The sequence below is a fragment of the Pavona decussata genome, unplaced genomic scaffold (genome assembly GCF_977016875.1).
Source record: "Pavona decussata unplaced genomic scaffold, jaPavDecu1.1 SCAFFOLD_245, whole genome shotgun sequence".
Taxonomy (NCBI): domain Eukaryota; kingdom Metazoa; phylum Cnidaria; class Anthozoa; order Scleractinia; family Agariciidae; genus Pavona; species Pavona decussata.
This window is the reverse complement of record NW_028145650.1, coordinates 633126-660502: the sequence shown is the minus strand read 5'-3', so window position 1 is coordinate 660502 and position 27377 is coordinate 633126. Positions and strand designations below refer to the sequence as shown.

General features: G+C 37.8%; 1 protein-coding gene across 2 annotated transcripts; it reads right to left on the bottom strand.

Annotated features, from left to right (window-relative positions):
* Positions 1 to 879: 879 nt before the first annotated feature.
* LOC146457183 (uncharacterized) lies at positions 880 to 24244 on the bottom strand. Of its 2 annotated transcripts, XM_085092188.1 has the most exons (15): positions 23336 to 24244; positions 20090 to 20209; positions 19496 to 19653; positions 17907 to 18016; positions 17516 to 17576; positions 16986 to 17114; positions 16106 to 16290; positions 15305 to 15510; positions 9399 to 9632; positions 7939 to 8004; positions 6168 to 6346; positions 5064 to 5404; positions 4510 to 4637; positions 3568 to 3627; positions 880 to 2848 (listed from the first exon to the last, which is right to left on the bottom strand). In XM_085092188.1, the coding sequence occupies exons 1-15, from the start codon at positions 23373 to 23375 to the stop codon at positions 2718 to 2720; spliced, it is 2148 nt and encodes a 715-aa protein (XP_084948314.1). In that variant the 5' UTR covers positions 23376 to 24244; the 3' UTR covers positions 880 to 2717. The 2 variants fall into 2 exon arrangements, with proteins under 2 accessions (XP_084948314.1, XP_084948315.1); XM_085092189.1 differs by lacking the exon at positions 7939 to 8004 and having other exon boundaries at positions 23336 to 24240.
* Positions 24245 to 27377: the final 3133 nt, after the last annotated feature.

The following is a 27377-nucleotide window of genomic DNA, read 5'->3' as shown; positions in this document are numbered from 1 at the left end:
GAGACTGAAAGCTCAGACAAGTTTGTCGAAAGATTGTCAGAAGACCTGCCCCTTCGAAAAGCTGTTTTCACTGGACCCTAATAACCTGCATCATGCAGCTGCATTGTTTTTTAGGGTTGGGAGCATTGTTCTGTTGTTCGTTCTTTTGTCCTCTCGACCAACCATGTAAGACGTTGCAAACGGTGCTGGTTGCCCCCAGAAGACATATAGTGGGCCAACGTGGAAAGGTTTCGTCAGAAAGGGGTGCTTCATTGATTAATTTCTTCCTCCTGAGACAGCGGGATTACGAGAAAACAATAGAAGTGGAAGTTAGAGGAAGAGAGACTAAAGCGAGTGGAGTGGAGAGTGAGAAGGGGAATATAAAGCGAGTGGATGGTTTCCCCTTGCTTTTCTTTTCGTGTATTGAAGGATGAACTCTCAAGACTGATTATTTCAATAAACAATCACAACTGAGTCATCAGAGTCCTTTTCTGGATAACCCCCTTCAAAGGCTATTCCCGCATAGCCCCACCCCCACCCCCCCTTCCCCTCCAAACAATTCGCTCTTTACTCTGCACTCGTTTGTTCTTCCCTGTTCGACAAATAATACTCAGTCATAGAGGTTTCTTTTCAGTCAGTGCCCCAGGCACACTCGGAAAAAGAAAATCCGACGGAGTTCTCTCCAACATTATTCAAAGGTTCCAAAAAGGCACAAAGGCACCTGGCCGTTGACACCTTACGTAGTTAAGTAGCATACAACGTATGTAGATTGGAGGTGGCAAAGTGGGTAGGTGAGTAAGTTGAAAGTGTTACGGGGAGTACGTAGTACGTTCAGTTAATTTTCATCCAAACGACTTTCCTCTGCTCATTACAATGTGAGGCAACAACTGGCCAGTTGAATCACGGAATGTTCAATATCTTTAATTTCTTGTCGTCAAGCAAACATAAATTACTTGTTATCAAATTCTTTCGTACATAAATTATGTAAATTCTTGAAAGAAATTACGCTACTTTAAAATCTGTTTTGTTTTCTTTGAATAATTTACTTCTAATCTCTGAATAATTTCGTAAACTTTATATTCGATAAAAATTCATTCGATAAGAATTCATCCATTGGAAGTAACTGCGGGTTTTACAACCACCGCTGCCGTGTGCAAATGGATCCTTACGAGACTCCAACAATAGGCCATTTCAACGTTGCGTTAAACCTCATTATGAAAGCAGGGTTTCGTCCATTGTTTTAATTATGAAAATTAGTTTTCATTCATATGCAAACAAGAATAATTTTCAGAAGAAAAGCTTTGTACGTAGCCTCGCTTTCACAATGAGGTTCAAGGCAACTCGGAAATGGCCTCTTAACCTTCAACCAAAGCAACCACAAGTTCAAAATGGCGGTTTATTGCCGCTGAAGCTCGACTGGTTGCCCATTAGGATTTTATCCATGGAATCGGAATTTAAAACCACGCGGACCGACCCTCCCGCGGAAAAGAAGGGTTACATGTAACACACTATTTGGACAACCGAATGGATTGCGATGGACTGTCGTTATTTTGAACACTCAAGTGGGGTGGGGTGGGGGGAGGTGGGGTGAGATGAGCAGGAGCATGGTCCTCCCCACTCCTACCCCCTGCTGAGTAACGTGTTTGCTACATGTAATTTTTATGATCAAATTTAGCTTTGAGCAGAAGGTGGACATAAGAAGGTGAATTTTCTTTACTCGCTTTAACTTGAAGGCCGTTTCTGCGAATTCACCTCCTGGATAGTTCACTTTGATATAGGTAACCTTTACACGATCATTTAAATTGCCGCTCTTTCGCCGGAATGGTTGGCACCCATGATTCGTGTGAACGCGAATCTCACACGACGACTCCACCCGACAAGAACTGAGATTCGTGTGAACCCGTAAGGGCTATGAACACTTTCGTGAAGTCCACATTGGCATAATCGCCAATTACTTCAGTATATTTTCACAGACGCTTTTACTGGCGTTGCTGTGGCGGTTGCTTAACTTTCCTAGTATCCAAGAGAGTGGTTCGAGGAAGCCAGCTTTATAGCGACAGTCGACTGTAGCCCTCAGGTAAAGGGAGAATCACAAGCAGTACATAGGTCCTACCATTACGAGCTAAGGTAACTTTGAACTAAGTGTGCTTCTCAGGAATAGCATTTACATCGTTTTCATAATAAATACTGGACTACTGTATACTTTGTACAAATAAAACTCTGTAAATTATCAGGGTTTAAAATTTATCTTCTCCTGATAAACATTAATTCCGTTATAAATATTGCTCTGATTTATACATATAAGAAACATAACGCGTCTTTAAGTCTCACATTTCTTTTAGCGTAAACAATTTTAGGCTTTCCTGAGAGAAGCACTGTTATATGACTCTGAAAACACTAATTTAATGATTCTTGCTTCCGTGTTTCAATATCTTATTTATATCAGTTTACAGCGGTTTTCAACTGAGTGTCCAATCTGAGTAATGTCTCGTTAGGTTTGGTTTTGCTTTACTACGCTCTGTGATTGGTTGGCAAAAATTCGTGCCACTTTCTAAACCAATGAGAAACAAAACCAAAACCAATCGCGATCGCACGCGTTTTCCCGCGCTTGGCGTCGGTTACAAGTTTGCCGCGAATTTTGATTGGCTCGTTGCGATGATTACGTCTGCTGTGATTGGTCGTAGTATTTTCTTTGGTTATCTTTTTACGACACTCGATTGCAAACCGTTCTAATTCAACTAGAAATTCCAACTCAACACCTTTCTGATTTTCTTCTTCTTTGGCTTCTTGTCTTTTGAAATTCCTATATTTCTCACTGTACGTGTCTCTTCTTCAACGCTTTCCTCGACCTCCCCGCTTGGCGACACGTCTGAGTGAAAACAAGAGAGATTTCAACAAACCTAGAATTCCAAGATTTTGAAATCTGCGTAGCAGGTCTTTCCGGCGGTTTTCCAACGTTTTTCTCTTCTTTTTTGTTTATTATTATTATTATTATTATTATTATTATTATTATTATTATTATTATTATTATTATTATTATTATTATTATTATTATTTATTTATTTATTTTTTTTTTGCAGCATGCTGCTGGTAATTTACAAGACTTTACAAGTTTTGAACATTATTATTAAACTACTTAGAATACACATTACGCTACATCACTTATAATACAAAAAAAAGTTATATTTCATTATACACACACACCTACATATACATGACAATACAATATACGTTTGACCCTTATGTTTTCCAGATCTAAATAGCAGAGATAATATAAAACGTAGCAGTATCTCGGTGCATAAGTTATAACTCAAATTTGCCCCATTTCGCTGTATGAAGCGATAACTTATTTTTTGACTTTGCAACAACTAATTCAAGATTTTGAATCTTCCTTTATCTAGACATAAAAACTTTAAATATGGGAAACGTTTTTCTCTTCTTGACTGCGCGAAAGGTTACCCATTTTTCGTTCTAGGCCCAGCTTTCGCGCGTTCAAAAAGCGAAAACTGCGTTACACCCTGACACAAATTCTTCCAATACAGGATAAAAAATTCCCACAAACACGACTTGTTCTCCGTGTCATCTTACCTAAATCTTCGGGAATGCTCCGATTCTTTGAAGTTTTCCTCCTGTTTTTCTTTTTTGCCTCTGAAAGAAACAGGTGAAGATAAAAAGCTGTCGGTCATTTTAAACCGGATGAGTGAACCAATAAAAGGTAAATAGATAACTGCGTTGTTTATAAAGCTTGAGTTTGCATATTATCCTAGGATAAATTAAAACGTATTAGTATTATTAAAAACTGGATCATTTGAAAAATGCAATTTCAGAATTTGTATTGTCTTAGCGCACGTGGGATATCAGACATTATTTCATGCCCGACAAATAAGCGGCCATTAAACTCGTCTTCTTGACTTTCTTGAAACATGAAATTAGCAAGATCTTACTGATCTTGAATTGCTTGTTTTTGATAAACAATTATTCGACTTGTGCTTGCTGGATATAAGATCATTATAGCCAACTCGGCACGAATCTATAATCTCATATCCAACGCGAGCTCGTGGAATAATTGTTAAATATCAAACCAGTGGATTATGTTTTTCGTGCGCTCTGATTGGCTACTCCCGATAGCGGGTTTTTGTTATTCACCTGCCGGCATCGTCCTGGATTTCGCCTAATTGTGGCTAAGCGAGTGCGTAAAATCAAAGAAATCACTCTGGCCAATCACAACAGTTGTAAACAACACAATGAACCAATCAGAACTCGAAGCAAATACATGCAACCGGTGCCAAGCGCGGGAAAAACACGTGCGAGCAAGGAACGATTGGGTTTCGTTTCGTTTCTTATTGGTTGAGAAAATGGCGGGAGTTTTGCTAACCAATCACAGGGTTTATTGAAGCAAAACCAAAGCAAACGCGAGATTACTTTTGACAATTATTCACCTCAGTGTCGGTAAACAGTGGTAGGTATTTACATCGCTGCCGCTATCTACCTCCATTTCGGTGAATAATTGTTAAATAACTAATAAATTACCTATCTGGTCCTGTCTGGTACCCTGCACTTGTGTCACGTGACTTGACTTATCTGAGATGACAGGCAGAATCTGACCAGCGGTATTCCCTACCATGGCGCGCTTCTCTTTTGATTTATCTACATTGTCACTGATGAAAGAAAAAAGGAAAATAAATAAATTTAAGTCAACACCCGATATTGTCTAGTTCTCTATAGTTTTCAGGAGAACAATTAAAGGCCACAAGACAACTGTGCGTCCGGTGTTAAACTGTTAAGCAAAACAACGTCAACTGAGTTAAAAATTACTACTGACAGGGAAAATAAAATGAAATTTCTTAACTAAAGTTTAGGATGGATGTTAGCATTTTTTAACAGTGGTGTTGAAGGGTTTGTTTTCAGGTAAAGTAAGGCTTTTTCACCATGAAACCAAGACGACATATAACATCACACTTCTTTCACGATATCAACATTGTATGGATTGGAATTGTGCAATTGTGTTATACAGTTCCACTGATTTTTGGTTACTGCGCTATTTTCGAGCAGGTTCTGTAATAAAAACCTCACGGTTGACAAACCTGACAGGAGACAAATTTAGAGCATCCGCCTTTATCTTCACCTTCCTCGCCCACTGTTTGCCGTTTTCATTACCCTCTGGGGTCCCGACTTCCCTTGGACTGCCAGGGCTGGCGTGTTGCGGCTTGATGTTCAAGGGCACTGGACTCTGTTTGGCTTTAGCCACCTTCAGCGGAGCTAGCTGTGTGTCTGTTGAGGGGGAGGGTGGCTTGATGTCCGTTGGTTTTACAGGTATGGGTCTAATATTGTCTAGTCGTAGCCTCTCTGGCATTGTCTTCGATTTGATTGGTGCTAGGGTCGAGGGTGTGCCACCTGAAGAACGCACAATAGGTGACACTTGTTCCTAAAAGAAATTAAAGATCTTACATTTAAATGAATTCTTTGCTTACACTGTACATACAAGAATTGGGAGTATGATCATGATCCCAACCAGGTCAAGTAACTTACCCTTAAAATTCTTAATGCAAATTGTCATAACATTTTTTGCAGTTCTAGAGCCGAGGTACCGAGTATTACATGCCAAGATTTCAAGCCGCCTGGGAATTAAGCCTAAGCTTTAAAAGATTTCTTTTACTGCACCTTTCAATAACATACGGAGTCTGAAGTTCAAGATTCAGCCAACCGCTATGCTTTTCACTGCCGTTAGTTACTGCAGCGGACCTCGAGAGAACAAAAACGTTTGGCTCAACGGGGTCAAAACATCATGTTTATGCGCTGTGATTGGCGGACTTCGATCCACTTTGTCGGTTCCTGCATTTTTGCATTAACCTGGACACTGGAAGGGCGACGAAAACGGGGCAGACCAAGGACAACATGGAGGAGGACGGCAGAAAGGGAAAGGGAAAAGGCTGGATGGAAGAATAGGAGTGAGATACAAATCGCAGCGGCTGACAGAGCTGATTGGCGGAGTTGTGTTGAGGCCTTATGTGCCACATGGCACGAAGTGGATAGGTGAGGTGAAGGCATTTTTGCGGGCAGCCGATTTTCGCCGTAATTATGATGATAGAGGTAATACACGCAAATTGTTGGTTGGGGTTGAAGTTCAGAGTCCCTATGTAATTGCTCACTATCAGACTTCACCAATATAAATATCGTTTAAGACATACCTCAAAACTGAACCTGGGCAGGATAGGTGGCCTTGCTGGGTTGCCGTGATTGCCCTCATCTGGTGGGACAGGTGAGGCTGGTATGGGGGTAAGAGCCATTTGAGGAGGGTAACGGCTGTCCTCCTCACTGCTGTAACCGGCAGCATCACTCTCTCCATTTATGTTAGGATGCAGGCCATCTAAACACCAAACAAGGTAATTAATTTAGTTCAATGATCGTTATGTGTCTACCCCCTTTCTTTATTAATACCCAAAAGAGAATGACGGCTGGTACCTAAGAAGAGATATATACATGTACATGTAGTTTCAATTTGATGAAATTATACATGAAACTAGATTTGATGTGATTAGTCGCCTGAAGTGTCCAGAAACAATGAATACTAAAGCTGAAACATCAGAATACTGTAATTATTTTAGCGTTTTAAAACTAGTTGTTTTTTCAATTCATATTTCATTAGATAAGGCTTGTTTGCACTGTTCTAACATATACATTTACTGTTTAATACTGCATGTATTTAAATGCCATATTTAACTTGTTTTAAGCATCACATTTCTCCTAATTTTAATTCATGCGGAACATGCGTGCAATGCTCACAAACTCTTTCTTGAATTCTTTCATGCGTCCAGGAAGTGAGTTGTTGTTGTAAAATATATGCACATTTTCCAAATATGAGGTTATCCCTGCACATTTGCAGTATACAGTATTAAGGTATTTTTCGGAAAGGCGTATTGGGGCACATAAGTAGAAGTCAAATCCTTCACCAATAATAAAACATTTTTTACAGTACATGACTATACAAGTAGCTGTAATGTAGTTCCCTGAATTGTAGGTCATCATGGTCACCATCCTTACGTTGGTGATTTATATATATGGCATAGAAGTTTAATTAAATAATTTCAATAGTATTACTACAAGAGCTACATTCTGGAAATTTAATGCAAGTGAGTGTAATGAGGTACAAATGGAGCACTGGAGACTTGCAGTGCTGGTTTTAAATTACCGGTAAAAAAAACTTTTATCATTCAATCATTGTTTTCCTCGAATGATGATGATGACAATAGATGATGATGACGACGACAATAATGATAATGGTGATGATGATGATGATGATGATGATGATGATGACGATGATGAAGTAGCAAGAGTAAACTTAAAGTAAGATTTGGTTGCCTGAGAAAACAGACAAGTCTTGCAGAGACACTGACGAACAACTCGATAAAAAGTCTGGCTGCTTACTATATGATATTGGGGGTGTTACTAATTTTTGAAGAGGGGGAGGGGAAGTAAAAAAAAGGACCTGGTGATTCTTTTCCCTCAATGGTGGTGTCAATCCTTGTGTTTCTGTCAAAGTAGCCTGGGTTCCCACTCTTAATAGCTGGAGAAAATCCCCACAGGCCCCGAGTCCTTATTGACAGCCCTGCTATGCAGTTAAGAAGGTGATCCTTCCTATTGAGTCAGGATTGATCAAATCCTGAAGTCTGATCATGCTGAATTCTAAAGTCTGAGCTTGCATGTGCATTCTGGGAGTAGAAGGTTTAACTGTAACAAAGTTGTAACCAGTCAGACATTTATGCAAAGATCTGGTTATACACATATCAACATTTACAAGTAGTGTGCACATTGTCATCAAAATACATGTAAAAGTGAAATTTTGTGGAAGGTGGCATCATTCCTCAGTGTTTCGTGACAGACAAATTAATAAGACACTGCAAGACATTTTGTCCCTTTTCCCAGGCTGAGACAAAGCTGTTTAGAAGCTGTTGATCTTACAGGGTGATGCTGGGGGTGTTATACTGGGCCATGCACTAACACCTTGCAGCAAGCAAATCATGTCCCCTGTACAGAAAATACCCTGAACATTAGTCATGCAAATTTAAAAACAATAAAAGAAACAAAATCATTATATTTTAAAAAGGAAAATGACTGTTTTTTAATACTAGAGACACATTATCCAACAACTGCATCAACTTTAGCAAAACAGTTTAATTAGTCCAACTGGTTAATTATGTGCCTTGTAATAATTTTATTTTATTTATCCATACAATGATGGAAAAAATATCATGCATCCAACAAGTATTGTCTGTTGAGGCACCTAGAAAATCAAATCCACATTATTTCCATCCTGATGCACGTGGACAAACAGTACTACAAGAGGCATTTAACCATAAAACTAATTAACTACTGTTTCCAAAGTTGCAGATTATACACAAAGATAACTACATCATTCTCAGGTGCCTCAAAAATTACAGAACAAAAAAAGAAAATACACTTTGCTTGGTCAAAGAACAGGGATTTGTTGATCAAGGCACCTAGCAGTTTTTACCAACTGAAGTGATGCACGAATGATTAAAGCAAGACAAAAGAAATCAACCACACATCAAACCCTCTTTGGTTTTGTTCTTTTTGTAGTTTGTAGCAACATCATAAGCTAATTTGTAGAATTCAAGCAAAGGTTTAGCTCACAAAATAAACATTGAACAATGTTTCTAATGAACGGACATTTGGTTTATCAACAGAGTTGATAACTTAAAGGGGAAGAATCATGTGGTTTTTGGTATCTTTTGTTAAATATGGTGAAATAAGACCTTCAATCAGCTGCCAAATAATTCTAGAATGACGAGAGGAAGGAAATCAACTAAATTCTTGAAAGGATCGAACAACTCGTGATCTGTTCTAGCGCATTTTGGAAACAAAAATGCGAGAACTTGAAAAACATTAGCCTAACATTTTTCAAGTTTTAATCCATACCGACCTACTCTGTCTCTGGCCAGAGGCACTAGTTGACAGTTTTATTGCACTAGGGTGATAATTTATAACAAAACTAGACAATTATTTCTTTGTTTCTACCTGACAGACAAAAATTTTTGGGTATTGAAATGACAGCAAGTGCCGACCTTTTCATCAGAATGAATCTTCTGATGAAGGACTAACACTTGAAACGTCAGCACTTGAATCTCTTTACAGTGGCTAAATAACCTTTAGTTATCAAGCTGTTGATAAAACAAACATCATTTTGTTTCTACTCTTCACCCCTGAGCACCACAGTCTATTTACTAGATGTTTCTAATGCAATACCCACGTCTGTTGGCCAACGTTGACTGTGTTATCAGAAATTTGGATTCTACATTGTATATAAGGCCAAATCGTTACGTGTGCCCTTTTCCGAGCAAGCCAAACAATTGCTGGATCAGTTAACTGAATATATATTGTATGAAACACTGCTGTCTGACCTGCATCTGTGGAGCTGTCCTCGTCACCATTCATTTCTACAAGAACTTGTACAGTTGTAGCGCCGACCGTAGAGTCACCAAAAATCTCCTGAACTTCTGAATCACTAAGATCAGTCTGAGACTGTGATTGAGCAAAACCATTTGCTACCACATTACGAACTCGTTTAAAACCTTGTGTGCCATCTGAACCATGCCGTCTGCTGTCAGGAATGCAAAGAGCTTCTGCTGGATATTCTAGAAAACATAATGGACAAAAATGATTTACAAGATCTCACACTGTTGCATTGGATGGCTATCAAAAAGACCTTAACTCCTGCTGAGGATGACACTGATTAGTGAATGGGTTAAACAAGAGACAGAAACCTAAGAAATACAGTCGACTCCCGATAACTCGAACCTTCAAGGGAAATTGAAAAAGGTTCGCGTTATCGGGAGTTCGAGTTATCGAGGGTAAAATTATATACTAGAAAATGACCTGAAAGGAGAAGAAAATTGGTTCGAGTTAGCGAGGGTTCGAGTTATCGGGAGTCGACTGTAACTTTGAACTTGCTGAGATAAAGCTTGAGAATTGTCAATTTGTTGTTATTATTATTATTATTATTATTATTATTAGTATTATTACTTTGTTTCAATCAAAAAGAAGGGATTCACATGAAGAGATAAAGTTTGGTTACCTGGGATCTGAGCTCGATAACTACATGTAAATTAAACCTCTCTATTGAAATCGTCATAGGATCCAGTACTGAATATACTGTGTATAGTATATTACATGGTAGGATTTTAAAATAAAGGATTCTAGTGCTCAAGGACTTAAAAATTAATATAAAATATTATAGCAATAACAATATTATATGATCCTTTAATAGTCAGGATGTTACTGTATATAAATGAGGTCCTAAATATTACTAATGGAACTGATATGCATCAGCAAAGTAAAGGCCCATGCAAGCAATTAAAGCACCACTCACAAAATGGGTGCATGACACATATGTAATAGTGTTACCCTGAGCATTAACTTGGCTTGTACCCATTAATTTTATACACTTCAAGGGTGAAGATCAAGAGACACTGAATGTTCAGTCAATTCTCCTGTCTATGGAAACAACACAGTGGTAGAGGATAATTGTAGGGCAGTGGTTTAATTAAGACCTATAAATTATATGTAGGTGTCAATGAAACCTCTGACCTACAAATCTGCCATTCAATGCACTGCGACACTTCACAACCCTACAGAGATTCCAACTTCAGGAGGTCTGAGAGATCTCTTGTGCCAACCCCCCTCCCCTCAAATCATCAACCCGCTACAGCCAAAAATGCCCCAGATTGACTCGCCTCTCTCCCCAAAATGGTGCAAATTCCCCCCCCCCCCCCCTCACGCCCAACCACCACAGAAAAAAAATTTACCCAGCTTCCTTAACTTTCATTTCAAGTCAACCTGTTTCCTTTGGTTTTGAATTCTGTAAATGTCTGCAAAAGGTTTGAGTAAAGATGCAAGAAAATACACCAAGGAATTATGAAACACTTACTGTAACATAATATATTTTTTAAAAAAAAAAAATTATAGTGGGTTTTGGGAAAACGTAGCATCAAAAACAAACAAATATCTGCCCATTGGACCTCACAGGGATTTTTGATGGACAGTCTAAATCTGAAGATCTCAACCTCGGGGCACACTATCTCTCTACATTTAATTATGTCTGATTGTTTGTATCTGAAATTCATGTACATATAATTTTAAATTGTTATCATACTGTGTGACAAGATTATTGTCAATACTATTCTTGAGGTAAAAACACATTTTAAATGTCACAATTAAAGTGTTTGCACCAGGTAATGGCAGGTAAACTCTTTTGCTTTTATTAATTTCTTGATAAAATATTCCAAAAATATCCCACCATAATGGTTTATTCACTGAATAGAAGCAAAAGAAAAGTTCAACAGTCTGAGGCCATTAATTTTACTACATCCAAACAAAGTTCTTCCTCCTAAATTACAACAACAAAAATACGTGGGTCAAATCTACATGACAATGGCACGTATTATTAATTTTATAAAACTGAGAATAAAATATTAAATTTCTCAGCTGGCAAAGCTGGATTTACAAAAAATAGACCTTTTATGTTTGGTAAACTAAAATTGTAATTGCCAAAAAATATAATATTAAACCTCACATATTCATGTGCTCAAAAAAGGAGAAAAAATGACCAAAACATAGATTATGTATTTCTTCTTGGCCAATGTTTTTACTTCTCACGTCCACAATGATAACTTAAAATCGAAAACACAGCTGTCAATTGTACAAATACTGTGGCAACCTTTAGACTGAATAATCAGCTCCCTTCTCCAGTAAGAGACTATACAACTTAAAAATTAAACAGCACATTTAAATTTGCCCCTTGATTTTGCTTTCAAATGAGAGTTTCTGAAAATACTTTTTTCAACAATGTACTTTAACAGTAAATCCACCAACAAATTGACATGAAATGTTGTGAGGTCAAATAATTATTATTTGCTGAACTTCACGTCTAGCCTTATAAGTTACAAACATGAACAAAAGCTGAAATGGCACCTAAGAGTAATTTTGTTTTTATCAGGCAGCAAGCTAGTTACATGCTCAAAACCAGAATGTAATTCAAAGGCTGCTGTTAGATCAAGTGGTGATGTCACACACTAAGATAATAAAAATAATCACTTACTTGACTGTATGCTTCTGACAAGAAATGAAAACCACTCACGGAGAAATAATCACCTACAGTGCTACTGATTAAACTCTTGCAATATTAAAAGGATAAACAGCATTTTACCGTTCCATGTAAAAATTATGCGATCTTGTTTAACGGACTATCAAAAAAATATATTATATAAACAAGCATAAACCACATGTATATTGTTATGGACCCAGAGCCCTACTTTGAAATCCCAAGAACTGTTTTTGATTTACCACATGCAAAATTTTGTCTATTGTTTTGAAAAAAAAAAATGCAAATTTCAATGAAATACTTCAATTTTAACAGACAAAACACAAACAAATGGCAGATGAATTAAACAGACATACAGTATGCTGTTTATTAAGCCGAAAAACTGCTGAATCAAAATACCAATTTGAAAAGACTGAAAAGGAAAAAATTATGCAAGGAAGCTGCAGTACTCACCTCTGCTTGCTATTACTGACAGCTCTTACAAGGTGGTGTTTTGAAATCAAAGTTTGGTCCAACACAATATTGAGAATTCTTTTGACAAATAACACACTCGTTTGCTGTACGATCGACAGCTGGTGGATTTCAATTTGCATATTTTGAATCGAACAAAACTTAATGATAGCAACTGATGAAGCTGAGGGATTAAAGAAAAAATCTCAAATTACCTTTGAACTCCAAAAAGCACCAAAATCAGTGACTGACATTTGAAATAAAATTACTATGTTTGAAAAGGTCACAAGTTTGGGAAAATTAACTAACCCATGTCTTTACCACAGGCACAGGGAATTATTGCTCACTAAAATAATTTTAAAAGGGTGCACTGATCCCTTTTTTATCCAAATCCAAAATAAACTTTCAGTTTCCCTTGTATTGTCAGACCAGTCAACATTCTGTTTAGTGGAGTATGGCATTAATTTTATGATACAACTGTGGGAGACCAGTGAAGTCAGGAATGGATGTACACACTACTGTGGAAGTACATAGAACAGACCAATATTAAGGAACTTAGAATATTTTTACCAAAACATTCTGCTCAGTAACTTTCATCATTGAAAATCATACAATTTCACACACAGGCTTGGGAGTTTAACCATATTAAACATTAACCATTACATGAAACAGGGATCAATTTGAGAAGGGAAATGTTATGTAAATTATTTAACTGTTATGGTAACTAACAATAGTGTAAACTGTCAAATTAATTAACTAAAGACAGTTTATAATGATACATAAACACATTGCTTTGTTGAGTGTGTGGTAACCATGATTAAGGTTATTAATTTTTCTAAACAGTCAACATAATTATTCTGATTTTAAAGCAAAAATATAATTTTATTTAATTAAAAATAAATATACATCTTAGTTTATTAAACCATAAACAAATGACTGTACATGCCACTTCTTCTTAACGTTTTCATTTTGACTCTAACACATATATTAAAAGTTTCACACCTTGCCTAGTGAGGAGAGATGTTATTGTTTTAATTAAATTCGTCTATAGATGCTATGAACCACCAACATGTAACCAACCGATTTCTCATCCACCATTTAAAGCCTTTAAGACTCAAGTTTCTTCTGCCACTCACAGAAATCAAGTCTTAAAATTTTGTAAATTGCTATCTTATCACTTTAACCCCTAATATCAAAGAATAAATTCTCCTATCTTGTCCCCATACTTTTCTTATAAAAGAACTGGGAAGAAAATTATTAAAATATAAAAAAATAATAAAATCATCAATAAAGTGAAGCCATTGACTGATAAAAGTTCACTCTAAACAGTAAAAAAGACTTGTATCTTACATGTTTTGTCACGTACATCGCTACAAGTTTTGTGCAACCCACAGTCAGTCATTTCTAGCAATACACTGTACACTAAAATTAATGTAAAGCTGTACATGTACAGTTGTATAGGGCCCTGTGTGTGCTGTGTACATACATTCAACTCTCTCCCAAGCGACCACCCTTAGTGCATGGCAAAGCGGCCACTTACGGGAGGTGGTCGCTTACGGGAAAGATCAACAAAATAAGCCTAATACTAGATTGATTAATTAATTACATAAAAAATATTACCTTAGCAGCTAAAATTAGGCAAATAGAAACTAATTTATTTAATTTTTTTCACATCTATTCATTCTTCTGATGAAACTTTGCATAACATTTTGGAGCAGATCACTGTAACAATTCCCCTTTACCTACAGATCTAATTCAACCATCTTCTCTGTCTGTAAACTGTTATTATCTGTCAGCAGTCCGGGGTAGCGTCATTAAAAATTGAACTTTTGTAACTTCTAATTAATGATTTACTAATGATCATACGTGATTATGTTGGGTGGTCGCTTACCGTGAAACAGAAAACAAAAGAATATGTGTAATTTCTGGCCTAAAAAGTGGTCGCAGTCCCTTAAGAGATTTCAGTGGTGGTCGCTTACAAGAGAGTTCTTGAAACAGTATTTTACTGAGAAACAAAACGGTTGTTTACGAAGTGGTCGCTTTTGGGAGGTGGTCCCTTACAAGAAGTGGTCGCTATGAAAGAGTTGACTGTATTTATTTTATTTTTTTTGAAATTTATTTGATTATCAAGGACAAGTTAAAGTGAGGAATAATACAAAAGAAGTACATAGAAGATCTTAAAGTTAAATTGGTGAGCTTATCAATTTAGGCTTCCTCATCGGTCAGTACATGTTTTCAAGTTAATGCATGGATTTAGTGGGTGAGTTTAATATTCAGCTAGTTGAACAATAATGAGACATTGTTGATGAGAGATCACTTGAAAGTGCTAAAAATATTCTGACTAGTGAACTGTTAAGGCCTTAAGGTAGGGAATTCCAGGTCTTGGGACCCTAGTAAAGAACTATACTAAGCAATTAAGCATGACAAGCTCCGAAACACTAACATGGTACTACTGTAAATGACTTAGTGTGACATTGATTCGCGCACATTGTGCTCAACTTGGCCAAACCTAATACAGTGTACATCCATTTGTGATTGATAATGTATTCATTGTTAAAATGTATGCATTGTTATAACATAGCAATTCTGGTTTACTACACTGTATGAGTGCACAAGTTCTGTGTCTGAACCACAGTCAAGCTTAAATATTCAACTGAGTTTGACAAGACGATAACACAACAATAGAACCAGGCATAGTTAGAAGGACTAACATCACTTTTTATAAACCAGGACAATTGAAACAAACATGCCTCTTACCATTCCCTTCTGGTATAGACGTCTCTAACGGATTGTTTGGATCATGGTCTATGAGCAATTGGCAGCACACAGAGTGGTGTCCCTGTTGAGCGTACTGCAGCGGCATTCCACCATGTCTGTCTTCTGCATTCTTTTCACTTCCAAGTCTCAGCAAATGAGCAACGCAATGGGCGTGTCCAGTTGCTGCAGCCCAATGAAGAGGAGTCCTAAGGGCAACACAAATAATTAACTTTTAGACACTTCAATCTAAATTGAAATTACCACACAGCTTAAATGATATATTTATTGACCAGTAGTGGGAAAAAAGCAGTCTTGTGTTTTATAACATACGTTTTATCAAACTTACACCAAAACGTCAATAGTTTGAATTCTTTTGAAAAGTCAATTTGTCTTTAACTCCTCCATATGCATGCATGCAGGTTGTATAAATGAACCCATACATGTATAAATATCAAGGCCAGTATTCCAGAGTTGAGTAACACCTTGTGAGATGCCTGTGACATAAGTTAAGTGCTTGTGACACAGTACCACCTAAGTGGGATGCCTGTGACACAGTGTTGCTATAATTATGACTTTAGTCCATCCACCATCGGATCCAGTATGTCTGTAGACACGACAATTCCAGTCCAAGCAATTTCTCATTTCAATCTTCACCTTAATTGTTGTGCTGTATTCCTTCTGTACGCCTCATTAATAAATTAATCAGTTGTGATGCTATTAACTAAGTAAATCAAATTTTGGCTGCCTTCAATGTTGCAATCTCTGAAATACATACATACATCTCAAATGTGTAAACTTTACCTGCCCTCACTATCTACTGCTTCATTGTTTGCAAACAGTACTGCTGTTAATTCAACCAGGACGTGGTATTGTCCAGCGGCAGCTGCTAAGTGGATTGGTGTCCGTCCAGAGAAATCTTTTCCATTGACTAGATTGTGGCTGTTGGAGACCTCTAGCATCACTTGGCAAGTAGACTCAAAGCCATTCTATACAACAGAAATGAACAGTTCATGCAACCATGTCAACATTAATTTTTGTCACTAGACTTCTGTCAAAATTAAAGCCTGATCGAAACACCACTCCATTCATGTGCTAATTAACAAATCAATGGCAGTTTTCTATGATCTATACTCTGACTTATAGACAATAAAATGACATCATAAAAATGTTCAAAAACTCAAGAGGAACCACAAGGCATACATGCACATGTACATGCAGGTGAGTGGTTTCACTGCCAAGTTTTGAACATTAATTTTTAAGGTGTCATTTTATGGTCCATAAGAGTATAGACCATAGAAAACTGCCATTGATTCGTTTTTATGATAAAATGGGAAAGTATGAGCAGAATTCACTGGCTTTATTTTCAATTGAGAAAGCGCACGCATTACATCTGACTTCATTTTTATTGTCTGTTACTCTAATAGACAATAGCTACAAGCCAATCTGTGTGCGGTAATTTTGACAGTTATTGTAAACTCCTAAATGGTGAATACAATTTGGCAAAGTTGTGGCATCTGAATCAGTTTAGTGCAATTAGAGTTTTTATTTGGTTCATGATTTATTGTCTTTCACAATGTAATATATTTAGTATATTGAGCTGTTTTTAGATTATCCACATGTGATGTTCAGAAAAATAAACATTCACAGCCAGTGTAATACTGTTATGAATAATTCATAATACCTGTGCAGCCCAGTGAAGAGGTAGTTTTCCATCCGTGTCACGTGACAGCAGATCTGCTTTCTTTTCTACTAACAGCTTGACATGACCTGTTCTGCCGTGGAAAGCTGCCCAATGAAGAGCAGTCATTCCCTATAGATTAAGCATGTAGAAACTTAACTAATATTTATGAGGCAATATGCATTAATACATAATATAAAATTATCTAAGGGAACTACATTTGTAATGTCCCAAAAACAATTAAACCAGACTCTACATATTGGATTGTAATGATGACAAGCTTGTACAGTGAGATGTCATATAACTTTCTCAATAGGCCAATTTCCAGGTTTCTTTTAACCTCATTGCCAACTTTAGAAAATAATATTATTAAAAAAATGAAAAATAAGAAAAAACATTAACAAAAGAAGTGAATTGTTCTGTGTGAGTTGAAGGAAGAACTTACAATTATAATCAGATGCATGATGAACAAACTGTAAGTCAAAATCTCTTCTCCTGAGGCTGATTGGTTGTAGAACATGTCAAAAACATACCTCGTGATCTCGAGCATCGACATCTTGAAGTGATATATGTTGCAACAGGACTTCAAGGGAACTGTGAAAAGAAACGCCATGAAAATTGTGCTTATAAAGCAAGCAATAATAATCCCGGACTAACACCAGAGTTTGGTGTATCATGGAAGCTAATATCAACAACAACAACAACAATATTTTATTCGTGCCCAGAAATTATATGGTGTTAACATAAATGCAAGAAAGAAAAATTACTCAAGAAGAGAGCACAGCCACTTAGAAATAGCAAGCTAATCCAGCTAAGTGGCTGGGCCAAGCGGAAAAATATCCCCATACTGAATCCTGAAAAAACAATAATACACAAAACCAAAAGCGCTTTTACTAACAAGTAAACACTGTTTGTAATAATCACTTTTCATTGCTGAAGTATGTTGCTGCATGGAGAGGAAGCCTTCCACAGTTATCAGCAATCAAGCAGTTGGCACCTTTTGCAAGTAGGTAATAGAGTCCATCGTGCCAGCCCTACAGAGTCAAGAAGAACAAAGTATGGTTAATGTAATGGTAAAAATCCAAACTAACAACAACAGGTAAAATGACCTACAACGAGTGTCATAATTCGTACGACCCCCTGGCCCCTTTCTCCATGTGCAATGTTGGATAGTGCAAGGAAATTGCGACATCTTTTGCAGCGTGTTTAAATTTCTAAACAACATTGAATGAAGGGAATTCAAAGGGAGGGAGATGCAATAAAGGGTAAAGTGTAACATATTGTCACTGGTTGTAGCGTGCTGCATGTACGGTGTACAAGTCTCCCTGTTGATTCTTAGTAGTTATGGTATGTCTCATCAATATGCAGAAGGTCATTAATTCAATGTTCATCTGACCCATTCTTGCTCGTAACAGACTGAAGTAAATGGTGCTATTTAATAGCTCAACTAGTACTAGTGCAATGCCTGGTTTAATGTCAACTATATGCATACAGCAGACAGGCGATCAACGGGCACCCAGCTACATGTACCCATGGCTGAATCTGACAGTCCACAGCAAACTTGAACAAGATGTACGCCACAAAACCAGACTAAAAAATTTTATGTGAACAAGTGGACTGTTGAATATTGCTTATCAAGACTGTCCACCACCATCTAAAGTGATCCACTTTAATCCTATCTAGACCAGGCTTTTTTTCATCTTAAATCAACTTTGTTGGTTAATGAGGGTGACACTTACCAGTCTGTTATGACTGACAAACCTGTGGCCCTCAGATTGCAGATCAAATTGGAATTATTTTGGAAATGTTGGTTTTTGACGAGAGGGGAAAACCAGAGAAACCAGAGGATGTGAACCAACTACAAAGTCAACCCAGATATAACTCAGAGTCCGGGAATCAAACCCAGGTCTTCTGGGTTCGAGGACAATCCCCCCCCCCCTCCCCGTCGCCTCCCTAATAACTCCACAACTTTGAAAGCTATCACAAAGAAACTTGGAGTATAAATAGAATGTCCAAACATGTTTCCTTTGAGGTCTGCCGTGAGCAGCGATGATGTCATGCTACATGTACATGGTAATTTCGTCATGATTTCCAAATGGCAGCCACCTTATATCAGCATCAACTTGATGGGCACACTTGGTTCCCAAAAACAGGGTTTGTACCCTTTTTCAGAAACACATTTCCAGGCTTTGGAAAGTTTTTTTCCAGGACATAATTGTAATGCACATCAAGTATTTTTAAGTTGTTGGACCTTCCCATTTGGCTGCTCCTTGATGTCTTTCAAGAGAACTTTCCATTATTACTTGAGTTTACAGATTTCAAGTATTTTCCAGGACCTCCTGTCATTTTCAAGGACTTGTCAGTCCTGAAAAATTACATATAGACTAAAATTCAAGTACAGTACTTTCCAGGATTTCCTAGACCTGTACAAAAGGAGTTTGTGTACATTACTTTAAAAAAAAAAAACAGTGTGTGTGTGTGTGTGGGTGTGGGGGGTGGATGAGGGATCGTACCTGATAAGCTGCCAGTGCTACTGGAGTCCTTCCAACATTGTCGCGAGTGTCTATGTTTGCACCAGACATGACAAGGAACTGAACACACTCCAAGTTATTACAGCTAACAGACTGGAACAGAGGAGTCATACCTTGACTGTTCTTGCTTTCTAAAAGATCTGCAACAAATAATTCGTAGTCTGAACACATACAGTACCATAAGCCATGACGCAACAAGGCCCTCAACTGAAGGGGTGCCTGGAAAAAAGCCTTAAGTGACTTCTGATAAACTGCTAGAATGTCCTTCCAAATTTTCTTGTTTTCGCTTGTGAAATAAAGGGAGAATTTGACCTTACATCAAAAGTCACTTAGGGCCTTATTCCACACACCCCTCCAACAAAAAAACACCCCTCCAAAAATCACAGCCTATAGCACCGAGGGAATTAATAAGGTTTTCTCCCTAATGGTGTGTAGCCTTATGCGCCTTCTGGCACAGACAGCAATGCTGATGATGATGATTTAACTAATGGTATACTTTCAAAAATGCAAGCATGTACACCATCATATTATGGCATGTCAAGCACTTCATTGAAAGAACGGTAAAAAAGAACGAACCCATATCCTTGGCAAGCTCCTTCTTAAGCTCCTGTAAGTTGCCCTTTGACACCAGCTGATGAATCAACATCACTCTTCCGGCTGTTGTCGTCTGCATTAGTGGCTCACATATGGAGCCCCCTACAATTTAACCAAAAACAAAGTAATGTTTAAAACATACAGTATTTGGGCAGAGGTTGGTTCCATTATTAAAAGATTTTGAACAGTTGGGTAAGAGGTCAGTACACTTGGACAGGATTGATAGTTAACTTGGCTGTGTGGTCTTCTATTAAAAAAGTCAGTTAGGATGTTTAAAAAAGAAGCCAGGCAATCAATTTGTACCTCCCATGCTAAGAAACAGCTAAGAGAGGTCTACCAAGTACAGTTTAAGGTGTTCAAGGCACACTTCCTGTGTCCGGTAGATTTTGATGGATTTTTTCATTTATGATTTTGATTTTCATCTGATTTTCTGATAAGCAGCGTAGTCATATATACATATACTGTAGTTTATGTACATCTATGATTGACAACAGTATACAAGTACCTGTACATAGCAAAGAAAGGCGAACACATGATGTCACTGAGCCTGTCAGGGTTTGAGTATTACCAGTTTCCACGTTATATGTGCAAGTCATGTATGTGTGCAACTGCCACAAGATTTACATCCCTTGAGATGCAACTCCTGTATCGAGAGAAGCAACTCAAGACCCCCATCTCAATGAAAGATTTGCAAGTCATCCTTCTCTTCACAAATTTATTACATTCTGGCATCAAAATAATAACAGTCAAGTGGCAACACACTTTTGATTATCAAAAATCTCTTGCATTCCGGATTCACAGAGCTCTCAGTCTCACACAATTTGATGCAATCTCATGCACAGAGTCCTCAGGCTCTTTGGTCAGCAGTTGGTCACCTGGAGAGAGACTTAGTACCAGGCATAAGAGCCTCAATCTTACAGCTGCACATTCTCAAACTGAAACAAGTTTTTCTCACGCATGATTTTTTTTTTTTTGGATTCAAACACTTCATTTTAAGTTAACAAAATTACTAGTAAACTACATCATAAGTAGTGATCATCCCAATATCCAAGCTGCTCAGAACCTTGGACAATGCATCTAAGGCCCGATTCAGACGCCATACTTCACATGACTTGAATCAAATTCGAATTTAAACCGACCCAAGTTATTAATCCCAGCTGAATTGACTCAGACGCTGAACTTAATTCAGCCTAAATTAATTCACAGAAGCATACTATGGCCGGTAAGAATTGCGAATTTGGGTCAATTTATGCATTTGATTCAGCTCATGTGAAGTACGATGTCTGAATCAAAGCCGGTCCACAGCCATTATTCCTGTTTGAGACAGGCGGGGAAAAAGGCTGAGTCTATCTGTATGAGACCAGCCGTTCTGAATTGATCCAGATGCTGTTCTTTACGTGTCAACTTAATTCATTGAATTTGATGCGGCCGGCTCATGTGAAGTACAGTGTCGGAATCAAAGTCAGTCCACAGCCATTATTCCCGTTTGAGCCAGATGGGAAAAATCGGCTGAGTCTATCTGTATGAGACCAGCCGTTCTGAATTGATTCAGATGCTGTTCTTCACATGTGAACTTAATTCATTGAATTTGATTTGGCTCATGTGAAGTACGGTGTCTGAACTGGGCCTAACAGGACTAAATTTTTCAAAACTCCATCGGCAAGCATACTTCCAGATCCACCTAGAGGGGAAACAGCTTCCATGTTTTCGAAACTCAGTCTTTACATCTACCGTATTTATTCAATTTTAAAACCGCCCACCTTGAATAAGCGTCCACCCTGAAAGCCCAAAAAGTTTATGAGCGCCCACCCTCAAATAGGCACCCACCTCAACCCCTCCAAACAAAAAACATTCATGTACTACCGCAGTGTGCAGAAAGAGGAGCGTCAGTTGTGTTCCAAAATTGGTTTTAGATACAGAAGTAAATGAACTTTTACACTGATTATGACTTTTTATGATAGCATTTGCATTTTATTTTGTCTTTTGAAGCAAAATAAACTTGTTATGCCTTGTTTTGCTATTCTCTAAAAATGTCACCGCTTGCTGCAAATGTTGGGAAAATAATAAGTGCCCACCCTCGAGTAAGCACCCACCCTCATGGGCCCAAAATAAAATAAGTGCCCTGAAGGGTGGTTAATCGAATAAATACGGTATTTCAAGTTGAGAAACTCTGAATTCACCTGATTTCAGCCATCTCCTCATTGCTCACTCTCAAGAGAAGGAGAAATCAAGTCTATCAGTCACAAGTGAGTGAAGAAGGAGATTGTTTATAATTTATGCTTTGCCACTGGAAAGATTATATTTTACAAAGTTCATATGCGATTCTATCAATTTGCAATTCAAAGGTTTTATCAGGAGAATACGTGTTTTAAGTTAGTCAAAGAAGTTGCCAGAGTTACAATCATTTGTTGCTAAGGGCAATTGATGGGCAGTTGGGTTATAAATGAAGCAACACAAATCCAATATATAACTGTCTAAAGTAAACTACATTAGCAGTGGCACTAGTGTATCAATTAAATGCGTGCAAAATTATTAAAAAGGTTAACATGATAGAGGCGTTGAAGGTTGGAAAAACAAAGAGGAAAAGAACTTGATAATTTTCTTCAAAGACGTTAACACAAGCGTGTAGTAAATAAATTACAAAACGTTGCCGGCGAGGAAGAAAATTTATTTGAGCGCAGCTATACGCTACGTTGATGCCCTCGAGAAAACTCTGTCAGCCAATCGCCCACCTGCCCCGCAAACTTAAGGCAAATCCTCGGATTAGGAAAAATATATTGATTTTCAAACAAAGACCTTCACGCGATAGCTAAATTTTCGTGAAGTAAGGTGTTGTGCCTGTGCACTCCACAAAAAATCTTCACTAATCAGAGCACAACCTTATCGAAACCAAATCGTCCCCGTTGGATTATTATGTCGAAGGTAAGTTTAATTGTTCATTTTACTTCGGTGATACGATTAAGCTAAGCTTACTACATTGCTTGTCGTTTTGCTTAACAACCGATCCACTATATGCTCCACAGTCCACAACAAGCTTATACGTCGATGAGACGCAATCCAAAGTAAATACTTCGAGCAGATACGGAATTGTGATGTCAAACTATATAAACTTGAATTGCTAGTCACCACTAAACATCCGCTAAAAGCCCAGTGAGACAAAGAGATTCGTATATTCAGAATATTTGATCGAACGGGGATTTGCAAAAGAACAATTCGTTCAAGACTTACTTGGACGATCTTTTGGGCCTCCAAACGACGGATTTGACATCTTTAGTCGCAATCGTTGATCTTACGGTCGTTATTGCTGTTCAACCAACATCACAAAGCAGTGTAAAGCATATCTGGAGTACCACAATTGCCAACGGATTTGCGCGAATGTCCGCCATACAACGAATCAAACCAGCGCTCCGAGCATGGATAAACCAGGAGCTGCCAAGGACCGTCCAAACAATAAAAGCAGCAAAGACAATGCAAAAATGAAGCTTAATGAGTGGAGATTACATAAAGCTCATCACTTTTATCAAACTCGTAATTGGAAGGAGATGCAAAATGAACGAGCGCGGCACTATTTGGTCGGCGAGTAACTCAGCTGCTGTTGTCTGATTGGTCAAAGAACAATGCCTATTGTAAAGGAGACGGAACACCTGCCCTCAGTGTTCCTCAGATCTAATGATTACTGAACCACCACATAAACCGAGAAAGACAAATTGTAGTTTAGATTTAAAAAATTTTCGAGTTCAATATCAAAATCTTTGTGAAGTAGGGGGAACTGTTTTCAGGCTAAGTTTTTAGCGGACATTCCGTGCTTAAATCTCGGTTGTACTGCAGCACAAAATATCGAGTTCGAATCGAGTGTACGTAAGCTGAACGCCTTAAATTTTTTCTCATGCTCTTAAAGTACACTTTAACCAATATATAAATGTTTCCTGTGAAACTGCTGTATGTTTTGAATTTTAAATGGACATGCATGAAAAATAGTTGGAAAAGGCATTATTTTTAAACAAAATATTTGCCGTTGCACTGTAGTTTTAATTTGTTCCCTGTTTTCCCTCGTGTATTTCACGATGAAAATTTGCAGAAATGATTTTGCAATTGAGCAGAACGACTTTGCCTTAAGGTAAACAATTAGACAATACTGTTTCGATTCAGAAGCTCCTGTTGAGAAGTAATTGAAATGCAAAGACTGGAATTGATTGCTAATGCCGTCTGTAAAGAGTGCCGCGATAAAAAAGTATAAAAAAATTATATATTCCCTTTCAAAGAAGAGAGTCAAGATCTAAAATGATGACATAAAATTTTTCTGTGACGGCTAGAACTAATCGTTTCTGGGTTTCAAAACAGACTGGCTTGTCAGAAGCAAATACAGCCGGATTATAGTAGCGAGGCTCAAATATTAAATTGTTCGTTTTTTTAATAACAGCTCCGGGGCTAATCAAGCGCCCTACGCACATTCACAGTTTTTTTTTTTATTTTTATCGCAGACAGTGGGAGGAAATGGGCAGAGACAGGGCACTTATCTTTTGAGTACTTTTTTTATGAACCTTAAAATTTTAACAGTTTTTAAGGGAAAATGAACTAAACCGTGACGTAGTTGGCAGACTAACGGCTTTTTTCCTTCTGCCTAATTGGTCCGGCGTTCTCTTTACTAAAACTTGATAATCATAATCATCATAATATAACCTGTTTTGCGCATTTCATGTACGTATGCATGTTCCCATGCACAAAAGGAACTTTTACTTGAATAGAGGGCCGCTTACACACGCAAACAGGCACACTCTAATTTTATACGTATAAAGGGGGTAGCGAACAGCAATGACTGAAGAAATTAATTAATACATTTTCTGCACTGAGCGTTTCAGTGCGATGAATGCAGAAACCATTTTCTCCTATCCCACAATTCTGATTAGTCAGACTTGCAAGATACGCATACAAAATACCAGCTGCTATAAGAGATGGATTAGTTGATCAGATTGGATAAAGCCAGAGGAAAAAAATAAAAGGACTTCATTTTCCAATCATCTGAGATCACATAAAACTCTCTCAGTTCAGTGTCTCTTTTTTCTTTTTTTTCTATGTCATTTTTCTTACTCAAATTAGCGTAAATGCAATACTTGCGTAAAAAACGCAATTCCAAATTCGTCAGCGCAGTGAGGGTCGAGAAATTTAGAAAATCTGTTGGGTCGCCGCTGAAAAATGAAAAGGATTTGTTTTGTTTGTTGTTGGTTTTTTCCCCGAAACATTATGACAGCGAAAGAGATGACACCTTCCATTTACGGACTGGAAACGGAAGAAATGGTCCGAATTTTTACACGCAGTTCAGTTTCCAAGGGGAACCTCTAGAGAAGCTCTAGGTAACCCCTCTCCCAATTTTGGATTTGATTTCCCAAATTGTTGTGAGCCATTTGTCACCGTCCCTTCGTCAAGTCCTCTATGAAAGCTTATTGCATACGCCGGTATGCATATTAGTATCAGGAGAATATCCCGGACGTTTGCATTAATTTATGCTACGCAACTGAAATGGAAGGCTTTCAAAAATCATGGCTCTGCATTTTACAGTAATTAGTTGTTATAATCGGCAAACAGGTGTGCAACTGAAATTGTGCTAAGGTTAAGTTGCATTTTGTTTAAAACCCATATTCGATAAAAAAAAAATACAGGTAAACATCGGACGATCAAATCCGGAGGTCGTGGGTTCGATTCGCCGCCGAGGTCGGAGATTTTTCTTCTTCGCCTCGTGCGATCTCCCATTTCCTTACTAGGGGTAACTCTCAGTAGTTAATTCGTGGCTTCACTTTAGCAGTACGTACTTTAACATACACTGCAGCTAGAGTTAATTCTCCGATCCATCGATTTTAGGTACAATCGACTGAGTTAACTTTTCGGAGGTGTTCCTGGCGCTTGTACAGACATTGGGGAACGAAGTTTACATTGGGGCCAGAAGAAAATAGAAACCAAGTGCAACAGCCTATTCCTCTCTGATTTTTTCCCCTGGAAAATTAGTTGTACTTTTTCTTCACGTGTCAATGAATTCGTCTCTACCGAGATAGACCAGGTTAATTTTCAGGCATCACAACTTTAAGTCAATATAATGCATACAGCTATCCTGGAACACTACTGACTAAGTAAACCTTTCTACACTTCGTCAGTTGAACCTTTCAAATTTAAGATCTACAGTTAATATACTCACTATTTTCTGGGACCAAATCAGTTACGGCATCCATAATAGACTTGTACAATTACCATAATCCTACAGTTCCACGGAGGCAAATCATGCCATAAAGTCGAATTGTATCCTAACTTGTCCACCTATTTAACGTGAACAGTATATGTTAGTTTCGTTGTAATGTACACATCGCCAGGCCAGTTGTGCTGAACCAATAAGATTGCGCTTGAGATGGTTAAAAACAATGCCGTCTATTTGTTTTAAAGTCGTTTTTCAACAGTAACTGGTTGCCTGGTAGGAATGCATTCCTGTACCCTATATCTCTCCATTTTAGGCTATTTTCACGATTTTGAGACCAGAAAGAATAGAACTATGTCTTTCAGTTTTGTCTATTTTCCCAAATTTGAGACAGAAAGATTTGAACTGAAAGGAATCAACCTGATTCTAAATTTTTGCACTTTTAGACCGCAAAGGTATGATCTTATTGCTCGATTTTTAACCATTCTTACCAATTTGAGAACAGAAACGTATCAACTTGTTTCTTGATTTTTGGCAATTTTCACGCAATTTACATCAGAAAAAAATGAACTTATTTCCCGATTTTTAACTATTTTCAGGAAATTTCAGACAAGGAAGGAGTGAACTTATTGCTCGATTTTTGGCCACTTTAAAGAGAAAGGAACTTATTGCTCGATTTTTGGCTATTTTCGCAAATTTAAGACCAGAAAGGAATGAACTTATTGCTCCATTTTTTGCTATTTTCTTGACTTTGAGACCAGGAAAGCTAAAAGAGTGCACTTATTGCTCGGTTTTGGCCCATTGCCACGAATTTGAGTCCAGAAATTAAATTATCGCTCGCAAGCTAGTAGCAGTAAAGGTGTTTACCTTTACAGAAATCATCACCATACGATTCTTTAAGCTCCCTACGGGAATCGAACGGAAAATTTTGTACTTTTGAAGGGATCAACTGGAAGGCAGTTGAGGTTTACTCAACAAAATGACTTTACAGCAAACAATTACAGCTGATTTGCAATTACGTCAACGCACCAGCGAACCGAATTCGCCAAGAAACCAATTTACGAAGACTGTTTCAGGTCGATTTTCCGG